General features: G+C 43.1%; 1 protein-coding gene and 1 long non-coding RNA gene across 3 annotated transcripts in view; one reads left to right on the plus strand and one right to left on the minus strand.

The window, feature by feature from the left end:
- Positions 1 to 905, plus strand: part of LOC149457382 (uncharacterized) — a 38,334-nt gene extending 37,429 nt beyond the window's left edge. Inside the window, exon 3 of the long non-coding RNA XR_016313628.1 lies at positions 641 to 905. This is a non-coding gene — a long non-coding RNA (uncharacterized LOC149457382). The remainder of the gene's footprint in view (positions 1 to 640) is intronic.
- NAGPA (N-acetylglucosamine-1-phosphodiester alpha-N-acetylglucosaminidase) overlaps positions 1 to 9,842 on the minus strand; it is a 51,200-nt gene extending 41,358 nt beyond the window's left edge. For both annotated transcript variants that reach the window (XM_089683738.1, XM_089683739.1), the window contains exon 1: positions 9,679 to 9,842. In XM_089683738.1, coding sequence (XP_089539864.1) covers positions 9,679 to 9,827 — 149 coding nt within the window. In that variant the 5' untranslated portion in view covers positions 9,828 to 9,842. The remainder of the gene's footprint in view (positions 1 to 9,678) is intronic.
- Positions 9,843 to 13,860: the final 4,018 nt, after the last annotated feature.

Consider the following 13,860-nt stretch of genomic DNA (forward strand, 5'->3'; position numbering starts at 1 on the left):
TTGCCTGTCAAATTGTATTTCCATGTTTATCTGAGGGGGTGGAGGGGTAACCAAGGGAAGGTAAAGTATATTACACTTCAGTTTTAAGATGGCTTTTAAGGGCACAATGAGCTTTAAAAGGTTCCTGAGAGGTACAGAAGCTCCTTTAAAATTATCCTGGACCTATTATTGAGCCAAATATGGCCCCTTGATCATCTGTTTCACAGAGAGAAAAAAGGAAAAATAAATATTAAAAAAGGGACAGCACATAAAAGGGAAGAATGAGACACATACAATCAACACTAAATAAAATAAACCTAACTACCCTGCATAAAGCCATGGCCAGGGTGGATAAAAATCAATGATTTTTTAAAAAAAAAAAAAAAAAAAAAAAAGGATTTTTTTTATTTAAAATCAGATTTTTTTGATTTAAATCGGATTTTTTAAAATAAAATGCTTGAGGAAAATATATTACCATCCAAAGGTTATTCCATTAGTTTTTTAATTATGTAGAATAAGGCTGTATATGTTTCATTTTTTTGGTAAATAAATTCCATTAATCCATTCACAATGTCATGCTCTTCCAGAGGTTTTTGTAAGATTATTGGGCAGTTTCTCTGCCTACAAGATATTATCACAGAAGCTTGGTTTACTTTTGCAGTTCTCAAAACTGAATTTGACTCAGCGGAGATCACATGCCTCTTCTTCACAGCAAAAATGTTATAACATGAACAGAGTTAAGAAAAAGACCTTAATCCTAACTTCTACAAACCTATGAATACAGAATCAACCCCTTCAGTGCTAAGTTTCAAGAAGTTCAGTGAATGGAATAGAAACAATATTTTTCTGATTGTTTGGAGTGGAATAGATCTGCACAAGAAGAAAGTGAAACTAAGTGTGAGGAGGAAGGGGCTGACAGTCTAAGTTTCTTAAAATATAGATATTTTGTTTAGCCAAATTAGTTAACAAACATGGATGTTTAAGCAAATAACATATGCTGTAATGTTATTGTTTCAGTTGAATAAATCTATTTAAATTATTATTATTAAGGTAATGATTATTTTTCTCCTTCCGAAGTACAACAGAAAAGTTGTCCAAATATGAATGATTAACCTATTAAACTGGGGATAAAAAAACTAACATGAAAAGTTATTCTAAAAATCTTCATCTACTTGCATATTAAATTTATATCAGCAAGAATTAGTCTTTATGCAGAAAACTAGGATTTAAATCAAGCCTTACTGACTAGTGATTTAAATCAAATCCACCCTGACCATGACCCAACAAACAACTCCTAAAGTCTCCTGCACACTGGAAAAGCTAAAACCTGCTTTAGAAACGCTTGACAAAAAATGTGTTTAGCAGTGTTTAGCCTAGTGTGTAAGCTACGTTTAGTAGCTTCAGCGTTACGGAGGGGCTGCCATTGTTAAGGAAAGGGCTGGGAAGTCGGCCGCGAATCCTTAAAGCGGAGTTCTAGCCATTTTTGTGTTTATTAAAAGTCACCAGCTACACAAACTGTAGTTGCTGACACTTAATAAACGCACACTCACCTGTCCCAGGGTCCAGCTACATGCTCACCTGCACCATCTCTTCTTTCCCTCCTCTTTGCCCAGAGCCGGCATCTCAATTATGGGCACCCAGCTGTGACAGATTACGGCTTCACAGCGGGTGCTCACTGCGCATGTGCGAGTCGCGCTGCGCATTTAGATTGGTCTGGCAGTCTTCTGGGACCTGAACGGGAGAAAGGAGGGGGCCGAACTTCTGGCTCACTTTGCCAAGAAGTGAGAGCAGATACCTGTCGAAACCAGGTATCCGTTCCCTCCCAAAAGGGGGGGGGGGGGCAAACAAGATCTTCCACTTTTGGATGGAACTCCGCTTTAACATTGGATGAGTCATCAGCTCTCAGCTGGTTTTTCCACTGACAGTTCAATGAAAAAAAATAAACACAATACATTGCTGGTAATATGAAAAAACTGGCATTGGGATCCCCCCCCAAATCTGTACTGGACCCTTATCCGAGCATGCAGCCCGGCAGGTCAGTAAAGGGGGGGGGGGGTGCACTTGCTCCTGAATTACTGAATTATACCAGGCCACATGCCCTCAACATGTCCTTGGGGGGGTCCCCCAAGTCACCTTGTCCCCATGTTGAGGACCCCTCCCCCACAACCCTGGCCGGTGGTTGTGTAGTCTGCGGGCAGGGGCTTATCGGAATCTGGAAGCCCCCAGATCCCACCCCCCATGTGAATGAGTAAGGGGTACTTATTACCCCTACTCATTCACCAAAAAAGTGTAAAAAAAGAAAAAAACCTCAGTCCTTACGAAGGCTCCCGTCATCTGGCAGCTCTTAAATAACTAAGGGGCAGGGGCCTCTGGTGACATCACCAGCAGACCCCGCCATCTTGTGACATCACCAAACCAGCATACCCAGTGTCGGTGAAGTCACAAGGCGGGGTCTTCCGGTGACATCACCAGAGTGCCCCACCTATTTGTTATTTAAGAACTACACTGAAGGACATTTTTTTTAATCTTTGATTTCTTAATAAAGGACTTGTCAAAAACTTGTGTTGTGTTATTTACTTTTTTGGTAAAGGAGTAGGGGTACCCCCTACTCATTCACATGGGGGAAGGACCCAGGATCTGGGGGCCCCCTTGCTAACCACTTTCCGACCGCCCTATATCAGAAATACCGTTACAGGGCGGCATGGGTGCGCAAAATCATGTATATATACGTGTTTCGCACTCCTGCAGTTTACGTGGGCCGGGTGCCGTGATTTGATCCCCAAGGGATCAATCATCCAATTTAGGCCAGTGATGTTCGGCCTAAACTGGATGATCGATCCCTGTCGTATCAGGGATCTTCCTGTACCTGTGTTTACACTTACATAGGTACAGGAAGTGATAAACTCTTCTCTCTCTGTGCACATTCGGTCCCAGAGAGAAGAATCAAGACAGAGTTAGTGAAACAGCACACACTTTAATAGGTAGTACAGTGTACAGATTTTTTGCTGATCACTGTTTTAGTGTCACCAGCGACTTCAGATAGCGTTCGCGACCCTCCCAGACAGCATCAGATTGCTGTCAGTATACCAGTAGTCACATTTAACCCCTTGATTGCCAGGAACACGTTCACTCACAGAACAAACCTCCATTGCTAGTATAGTGTCTGAATGGATCAATATCTTTGATCAGATCAGCACTATACCAGCGTTCACATTAGTATAGCGTCCCCAAAACCGCAGCATTAGCGGGATCAGCCCCTGCACCTGCCAATACCTGCAGTTAGACCATACGCTTACCCCCCCCTTCCCTCTCCCCCAGCAAGTGCAGTGTCAGTACGTCACTGTCACTTGATACATTACACACAAAACCGCAGTGTTCACAGAATCAGGCCTGATCTCTGTTAGCACTTGCCGGTACATTTTTTTGTAGCGGTTCAAGCAGTCCTTTACAGCCAGGTGCTCTTCTTCCCATGAGCCACACTAGGTATCTATAAATTTAGTGGCCAAAATGCCAATGGAAAGGTAGTCTAGTGAAAAGGCCTACAGGATTCTGAGCATGCCAGGTGAGAGTGAAGGGGAAGACTCACTTACACAATCAGCCTCAGAATACAAACCTGTAGACAGTAGTGGCACCCTGACAGATAGCTCAGACGATGAAGAGGTCCCTGCTACGGTCAGGCGTACCCGACCCCGTTCCCAGGTTGCTGAGATGTTACAATCGCATGATGACTCTCATATGCAGCAGAGTGCCAGTACTAGTGCCGCTCTACCTTTTGGTGAACTGGCGAGCACCAGCGGCCTAGTACATCCTGGTCTTTCACATACCAGCACTGCAGTATCACTTAGTGACATGGCGAGTCCCATAAGTGCAGTACAAGCTGGTGCGGTGGCGAGCACAAGTAGTGTCCTGCAACCACCTAGAATTCGCAGACAGACCCGTAGAGCCCCTAGTATCCTTCCGGATGTGCTTCAAAATCCCAATTGGTAGCCCACAAATTCTTCAGCACCCATACTTCCCCATTCACTGCCCAACCCGGAATTCAGGTGGAAACAGAAACTTTAAATACTCTCCTTGATTTTTTGGAGCTGTTTTTCTCAGAAGATCTGTATGCATTGATTGTGGATCAAAGCAATTTATATGCACAACAGTTTATCGCCGCCAACCCAAATTCAAACCTTGCCAGACCATTCACATGGAAACCCATTACGGTTTACGAACTTAACATTTTTTTGGGCATAACCCTCAAGAAGGGCAAAAAATGAATTGCGGTTGTATTGGTCGACAGACCCGATTCATCATATGCCCGTGTTCTCTGCTGCCATGGCCAGGCATAGATATGAGAGTATAATGCGTTTTATGCATTTCAACGACAATACACTCTGTTGTACTCGGGGTGACCCTGAATTTGACCGGCTCCACAAAATTCAGCCCCTCGTAAATCACCTTAACCAAAAATTTGCAGTTGTCTATACTCCCCAGCAAAAAATCTGCATTGATGAGTCCCTCATTAATTTTCTTGCCACCTTGCATTCAAACAATTTCTCCCCAGCAAGCGTGACAGATATGGGGTCAATATGTAGAAGACCTGTGAGAGGGCAACAGGCTATACCTATACGTTTCGGATTTACAAGAGAAAAGATAGTCACGTGGAGCCCCCCGGATGCCTAGACTACATGGGGAGCAGTGGCAAGATAGTTTGGGACTTGGTGTCATCCTTTTTCCATATGGGGTACCACTTATACGTGGACAATTTTTATTCAAACGTGACAGTATTTAGACATTTGTACAATCTTGGAATTGGCACATGTGGCACCATGCGACCTAATCGCTGGGCCTTCCTCCAACAGCTTGTAAATACCAGTCTTAGAAAGGGGGAAAAAGCCTACTTGAGAAATGAGGAATTGCTCGCAGTGAAGTGGAATGACAAACGGAATGTTTACGTCCTGTCTTTCATTCATGCAGACACGACCATCCAAATTGCCACGGCAGCAGGTGTTGTTGAGAAGCCCCTCTGTGTCCATGACTATAACCTTAACATGGGAGGGGTGGACTTCAACGACCAGATGAAACCGTACTTTGTTTCCCGAAAAGCCAGACGCTGGTACAAAAAAAGTGTCTGTTTATTTCAATTGGCTATATTTGTGCTTTACAAAGCAACTGGACAAAGTGGATCCTTCCTAAAAATCCAGGAAGAGATCATCAAGGCCATTTTGGATCCAGAAGGTGCTGTGGCCCAAACCCCCAACCCACATGAAGTTAGCCAGCTGCATGAGAGGCATTTTCCCGATGCCATTCCTGGTAACCCAACCCAGAGGACACCCCAAAAAAGATTGTGTGTCTGTAGCAGACATGGAATTAGGCGTGACACTCGCTTTTTTCGTCCCACCTGTCCTGGCTAACCTGGTCTCTGCCTCAAGGACTGCTTCCGTCGCTACCAAACACTAGTGGGATATTAGTATAGGGTACAGCACAGTTCAGGGCACATGTTTGCACAGGGTCTTGAAAGATGTTAGATAGTCAGGAAACTGGCTATCGCATTGTGAGTGACCCTACAATCTGGTTTAAGTTCAAGTGAATAAAAAAAAAAAAACAACCACAATAAATAAGTACAAAAATTTTTTTTAAAGTTTTAAAAAACAAAAATAGTTGTAGTTTTTGTTGTTGTTGTCATTGTTGCTACTGTTCTACTGTTACGATTTTACCATTTTATTGTTAACCATTGCGGTTTTCTTTGCAGGAATGCCATTCAACTGCAGCACTGACCTGTTTATTCCGACAGCTACAGGAACTTACTCTCAGAATATACATCAGTGTGGGCAGCGCTGTTGGATGAGATTTTTCATCCGCAGATTACAAAAAAGAGCATATATGCCGAAGCATGGGGGCCTGAGGTGGCCGGTGGATGGGTGGCCCCTAGTCTTCAGTATATGTTTAAAAAAAAAAAATCATCCACATTGACCAATGTGAAGAGGAATCTGTTTTTTTTTTTTCCGTTCAGCTGAATGACAAAAAAAGAACATTACATGTGTGCCCACCATTAGAAGTGGGTGGATGCTGGGTGGTATATTCTAATGGTGGGCATGCCACACACTTTTTCTGGCAGATATTCTTCTCTTTTTTTCATTCAGCCCACAAGCTGCATAAAAAAAAAAAAAAAGGAAAGAAACATAGCATATACACCCGACGAGGACCAGCGACGTACTGGTACATAACTGGACTTTGAATGGTTATACTAGGATGATGCCTACAGCTGCAGGCATCATCCTGGTATCGTTTTCTTTCAGCCGGCGATCGGCTTTCATGTAAAAGCAATCCTGGTGGCTAATTAGCTGCACGATTGCTTTTACAAGCAGTGGGAGATGTCGTCTCCCCTCCCCCATGGCTTTCTCGGGCAATCCCGTGCCAATTGGGGGAGCCTGAGAATGCAGCCGGTGTTTCTGCCGACTGACCATAGAGCTGATTGGAATGGTGCATTTCAGGATATAAACAGCGCCATTTGTAAATTGGGAAAGCATCTGATCACAACGATATTGGTGAGATTAGATAATGTAAGGGCAGAGGAGATATCTAGAGTCTGATAGACCCCAGATGTCTCAAAAAATAATATATGACAATGCCCATTGAAGTTATAGGGGATATCTGCATTCCCCGTGATAGGATTAAAAAAAAATGAAAAAGGACAGTGTAAAAATAATTTTGAAAATTCAAACTAGCCAGTATGATGCGTCACAAGAATTTTATATGCATAGCCTTATCAGGTTTGATTACCACAATAGGGTGGCCGTTAATAGTAGTTTAATATCTATCATTCCCTTTGACACCTTCCTCCCAAATTGCTAGGGACACATCTTTTTTATAGAATAACTTAGATATATTGAGTTGGACTCCAGTAACATGGCTTCCTGCTCTGGACAGTGTATACAGGAGTCAATAAGGGAGAGACTACTACATTATGGCGCCTGTTAGGAAATGCTGGAGCGTTGCTAGGTTGCCAGATGCTATCTTAGTGGGGAAATATGGACTTCAGTAACATGGCTTCCTGCTCTGAACAATAGAAAAACAGACCAAAATCACCAAGTCACTATGTTATAAAGCTGTGCAAGGTGTTTTGTAGCACCAGGACTTCATAATACAAACTAGCACATTTACTGTATTAATATTTAAGGACACTTTCATTCAAAAGGAATGTTTTCAGCACCATTCATATAGTGTGGCACTTTTGGGGAAGGTGTTCTGTAGTTCCCGCCACATTGGCATTTTGATTTTTAGGTTTCACTTCAAGGTATAGGTTATATTTCCGGTTCCATTAAGGACACTTTTATTGGCACTATTAACTTAGTGTGTCAGCTATAGGGGGTAGGTGTGTTGTAGTCCCCTTATTATTCACTGCTTGCAACATAGGAGGTTTTCATTTATGGGCACGATTCATATCCTAAGTACACCATTTAATATAGAGTTTCGCAAAAATATTTTTATTTAAAACGGAAGGTGTATTGTAGTATGGTGCAACATGGAGGTTTGTAGCATCACATTTATGTAGAAGACAAGTGAATTGCATATGGTATGCACCATTGGTATTCTTGTTTATTTTCAGAGTTGAGTTCACACATTTACACACCGAAGATGGAGGTGCTTTGTAGCACTACACACTTACCCAGTCACTAGTTTTTCAAACCACACACAATTATTTCTCTCACCCGTGTTGTAGGATTGGCAGCGCAGCATTCCAGTCACATCATTATCACACACACTTGTGTTAATTGCTAGTAGCAGCCTACAGATCCCAATCTATCTTGATTTCCGGTGCGCTTGACTCTTAAATACAACATACAGTCATAGCAGTTACAGTTGTAATCTTCTGGGTCCTGTGCCAAGGGACTTCCCCTCTGCACACTGAACACGGGGGCATCACTCATGCAGCACCTTCTCCATTAACAGAATTCCTTGTATTTTCTTCAATGACTACAAGGTGCTCTCTGATTGGATGAGGCGAAGAGGAGCAGCAGATTATATCACAATCTCCACCTTGTCCTATCAGAGAATGCCTAGTATTCCATGAAAAACGTACAAAGATTTACAGTATCCCCAGTGGCCCTCCGGATATGTAGACTTACATTAAGCCAAGATGGTTCAATGGGGTTGATTTACTAAAACTGAAGAGTGCAAAATCTGGTGCAGCTCTGCATAGAAACCAATCAGCTTCCAGTTTTTATTGTCAAAGCTTAATTGAACAAGCTGAAGTTAGATGCTCATTGGCTACCATTCACAGCTGCACCAGATTTTGCACTCTCCAATTTTAGTAAATCAACCCCAATGTATATGTGGAGTTCAGCTTTAACCTCTTGGCACCCAGATAACACATTCATGCAGCGGCAAAGAGGGTGGACTTTTATGCTTACACGTGTCCACAGGAGCATATGCTCCCAACATGGTGACTGACCTGTGAAAGACATTTCACAGACTGTACTAATCATCTGTAGTTGGCAGGACTGGCCACCAAGCATGTGATCCCAGTGGTCATTTGTTTGGCCAATCCTTTCCGCCCCCTGGGCATACATTAAGGCCTGGTTCACACCTATGAGTTTTTTTAGTGCATTTTGCATAAACACACTACAGTCCACTTAACATGGTTTCCTATGGGACACGTTCACATCTATGCATTTTTCAGCTGCTGCATTTTTGGAAAGGGTCAGGGACTTTTTTTTTTTTTTTTTTTTTTAGCGCAATGTGGTGCGTTTTTGGTTCAATGAACATGTGGCAGAAACACACGTAGTGTGTTTTGATGCAGGTTTTTTTGCCAATGGGAAAGTATTGACTTTAATGCAACTTTGGATCAATGCAACTTTGATGTAATTTTTTTTTTTCCAACAGGAAAGTATGACAGCTCTGTTCATACTCTGTTAGTGTAACTTTGCTGCAACTTTACACTATTTGGCACTCAAGTAGCATCAAAATCACATCAAAGTCTTATCTAAGTCGCACCCATCCAAAGTCACAATAAAGTCAATACTTTCCTATTGGCAAATTAAAAAGAAAAAAAAAGCAAAAAAAAAAAAAAAAACAAAAACAAAAAAAGCATTAAAAAAAAAAAAAACGCAACAAAACCATGAGCTCAAAACAAAAAATGCACTGCAAAACAGGCAGGAAAAACACATCAATCACGCAGAACTGGCAGGGGTGAGCATGTAAAGGTTAGGATTTGGCTCCATTCACACCTGAGCATTCTGGGAATACACAAAAATGTTCCAAAAATCACATCACACTTGCAGTGCTATTAATTCCTAATAGCACCTCCAACACAGCTAGAAAGGTTAGCAAACAGTAGAGAAACATGCCATGCTCTGCACCCGAGAAGGAGGCAATGGCTTCTTCGGCACGCTTGTTGCGTGTAGGACATTCACGTGAGCGGACTGCTCTGTGTTGTCATGAGAATGGGGCCTTACTGCTTCAAATTCAGTCATCTGACTGGGAAATCAAGTAGGTGGAAATCACTTGTAATTAATTCACATATATATATATATATATATATATATATTACATACACACAGGATTGTGTAGACGTGTACATAGGTTATAATGCAGCTGTACATACACCCCAGCATGCCTCCTATTCATATAAACACAGGGCACATCATCCTACATACTAAGAATGGAGAAGTTAGGATACGTCATCATTACACGAGCTGGGTGTCCATGTACCTGGCGCTGACACACAGCCAGCAGTGCAGCATCAGTACGATCCTCAGCACGTCCTTCCATCGGACACTGGAGGTGATCGGTGGCCAGACACCCGAGACACATCTCCCCAACCGGGCACACTCCTCTCCCCCTCCACTGGGCGCCGACATGTTGGACACAGCGTAGTCACATGACTACTTCCTGGAACTCCCGGCACTGGCACCACGTGACACGTCACGAGTAGCACTTCCCTGCTAGAGCTCTTCGCTGTGTCTTCACTTGTCACCCCAAAACTTTATCAAAGAGAACACGCAGACACAGAGCCCCTGTATGCAAGTGTGGTCGGTGTGACCCCAGTCTGCCAACATTTGACCCCCCCAGAGGACCAATGCCCCCCACTATGACCATTGAGCATCTGTGCCCACCCCCTCTCCCCAGTGAGAACCAATACTTCTCACTGTCACCATGCAGCACCACTGCCCACCCCTGACACCCTACTGAGGGCTACTGACCTTGCTACCACCACTGAGCATGAGTATCCCTCAGGGGCGGACTGACAACTCATGGGGCCCCCAGGCAATAGGGGATCATGGGGCCCCTGTGTCCTTGCCCAAACTCAAAAAAGCCTATGAAAAAGGTACCAGGGGCATCTCATGGGGCCCCCTACTGACCCCGGGCCCTCGGGCAGTGCCTGAGTTTCCAAATGGTCAGTCCGCCCCTGGTCTCCCTCCATTGTTGCCACCTCATCCCTTTTGCCACTTGCCCTCTGGAAGATTTACCCCCCCCCCCCCCTTCCTGGCCAGGCGCTTTTTTGCGATACAGCGATGCGCTAATTTAACTGACAGTTGCACGGTCATAAAACATTGTACACAAATGAAATTTATTACATTTTTTACCACAGATAGAGCTTTCTTTTTATGCTATTTGATCACCACTGTGTTTTTATTTTACGCAATAAACAAAAAAAGACAAAAAAAACATTTTTTACTTTCTGCTATAACACATATCCAATTAAAATAAAAATTAAAAATAACATTTCTTCATAAATTTACGCCAATATATATTCTGCTAGATATTTTTGGTAAAAGAATCCCAATAAGCATGTATTGATTGGTTTGCGCAAAAGTCATAGTGTCTACAAATGGCGGTTTATATACTAGAATTTTTATTATACTAGTAATAGTGGCGATCAGCAACTTATAGTGGGACTGTGATATTGCAGTGGACAATCAGACACTAACTTACACTAACTGACACTTTGTGGGAGCCAAGGACACTAATACAGTGACCAGTGCTAAAAATATGTAATGTAGCAGGCTCCTTGTACAAGAGGATTCAGAAGGAATCACATGTTCAGCAGTCAGTCCTTCCTCTCTCTCCCCTATTTGTAAAACCTGGGCATTCTGCCAAGTTCATGACTCATCCACTACACAGCAAAGAACGCTGGGAAGGGGAGGAAGCAGGAAGTGAAGGGGAGAACAGAGAGACACGAGGCTGGAGAAAAGACTGGGACATGTGGAGCCAGTCCAAGCAGAGGAGGAGGCACTACAGCACCCAGCGCCGATAGAGGGACCCTGCTGTGTGTTCAGAGTCTGGTGAGCTGTCCCACTGGAGAGAGTAAGACACACCATTTACACTTTGCATATAGACTGGGACATCCGCACCCCACTGCTGGGATCTCACCCATCCGGGGCCCTGTACAAGCCACAGATCCCCCTGCCTGCTTCGCCCCTCACCACCAGTGTAATTGAGACTGTCTGCCCCGGGGACTGACACATACTGGGAGATTGAAAAACAAACCGAAATCTTTTAGGGGGGGAGTGAACATAAAATACTAAAATAATGTGGTTACATAAGTGTGCACACCCTCTTATAACTGCTGATGTAGCTGTGTTCAGAATTAAGCAATCACTTTCAAAATCATGTTGAATAGGAGTTAATACACACCTGCCATTATTTAACCTCCCTAGTGGTCTGATTATGTCTGTATTTCTGTCCTCAAAGCGGTACTTTTTTTGCATGGAAATAAGTATTTTTTTTATTGTAGGCCTGTAATTTTTAGGAATAACTCACTGAAATCTGTCCGAACAAGAGTCTAGTAAACATCTAGGGTATGTTAAAATTTGAAACACAAAATCATAAATTATAATTTAATAAATAATCATAAAAAATAATAATATAATAATAATATATGATATATATATATAATGATGACAAATTTCCCCACGAATCATAATCACTCAATTCTGCAAGTGGTTCTGATTTACTATCGCTGTTCTCTAGCTGGTCTAAAACCGCTTTTGACCTAAAGGGACGCTTTTTGGACGTCATGGACATTTCTCAGTTTCCAGGCAGAAAGAACAGTAAAAATCCAGGCAGGACACAGGACAAAGCACTAGGGACAAAATGTATGTGAAAAGCTTTGATACAGTAATGTTTACTATGTGATTTTAGTGTATTTAGTGAATGTCACTTTTTCACATTTTTAAATTTCCCGCCTTTCCGTCCCCGTACGTCCGCAGGGAACGGAACCCAGAAGATGGATGCCGGCAGGATATTGCCGGGGACACTGCAGGAGGGACATTGCAGGAGCGCAGGACAAGGTAAGTGAAGAAGAGATCCCGGAGAAGCGCTGCAAGGTATTCCCGAGTGTAGCTCAGGGTTACCGCTTGTGGTTCTGAAACTTTACCCCGAGCTACACTCGGGAATACCTCCAGGGAGGTTAAAGTGCCTCTGATTAACCCCAAATAAAGTTCAGCTGTTCTATTAGATCTTTCCTGACCAGGGGCGGACTGACCATTTGGAAACTCGGGCACTTCCCGAGGGCCCGGGATCAGTAGGGGGCCCCATGAGATGCCCCTGGTACCTTTTTCATAGGCTCTTTTGAGTTTGGGCAAGGACACAGGGGCCCGATAATCCCCTATTGCCTGGGGGCCCCATGAGTTGTCAGTCCGCCCCTGTTCCTGACATTTTCTTAGTCGCATCCTACAGCAAAAGCCATGGTCTGCAGAGAACTTCCAAAGCATCAGAGGGCTCTCATTGTTAAAAGGTATCAGTCAGGAGAAGGGTACAAAATAATTTCTAAGGCATTAGATATACCATGGAACACAGTGAAGACAGTCATCATCAAGTGGAGAAAATATGACACAACAGTGACATTACCAAGAACTGGACGTCCCTCCAAAATTGATGAAAAGACGAGAAGAAAACTGGTCTGGGAGGATGCCAAGAGGTCTACAGCAACATTAAAGGAGCTGCAGGAATATCTGGCAAGTACTGTCTGTGTGGTAAATGTGACAACAATCTCCCGTATTCTTCATATGTCTGGGCTATGGGGTAGAGTGGCAAGACGGAAGCCTTTTCTTACAAAGAAAAACATCCAAGCTCAGCTAAATTTTGCAAAAACACATCTGAAGTCTCCCAAAAGCATGTGGGAAAATGTGTTCTGGTCTGATTAAAGCAAGGTTGACCTTTTTGGCCATAATTTCTAAAGATATGTTTGGCGCAAAAACAACACTGCACATCACCAAAAGAACACCATACCCACAGTGAAGCATGGTGGTGGCAGCATCATGCTTTGGGGCTGTTTTTCATCAGATGGAACTGGGGCCTTAGTCAAGTTGAGGGAATTATGAACAGATCCAAATACCAGTCAATATTGGCACAAAACCTTCAGGCTTCTGCTAGAAAGCTGAACATGAAGAGGAACTTCATCTTTCAGCATAACAACGACCCAAAGCATACATCCAAATCAACAAAGGAATGGCTTCACCAGAAGAAGATTAAAAATTTGGAATGGCCCAGCCAGAGCCCAGACCTGAATCCAATTGAAAATCTGTGGGGTGATCTGAAAAGGAGTGTGCACAGGAGATGCCCTCGCAATGTGACAGATTTGGAGTGCTTTTGCGAGGAAGAGTGGGCAAATATTGCCAAGTCAAGATGTGCCATGCTGATAGACTCATACCCCAAAAGACTGAGTGCTGGAATAAAATCCAAAGGTGCTTCAACAAAGTATTAGTTTAAGGGTGTGCACACCAACCATATTACTTTAGTTTTTTATTTTCACTTCCCTCTACCTAAAAGATTTCAGTTTGTTGTTCAACTGAGTTGTACAGTTTATAGGTCACATTAAAGGTGGAAAAAGTTCTGAAATTATTTATCTTTGTCTCATTTTTTACATCACAGAAACCTGACATTTTAACA

The sequence above is a fragment of the Staurois parvus genome, unplaced genomic scaffold (genome assembly GCF_062004578.1).
Source record: "Staurois parvus isolate SC_StPar_1 unplaced genomic scaffold, SC_StPar_1.0 ptg000321l, whole genome shotgun sequence".
In the NCBI taxonomy this organism is placed as follows: Eukaryota; Metazoa; Chordata; class Amphibia; order Anura; family Ranidae; genus Staurois; species Staurois parvus.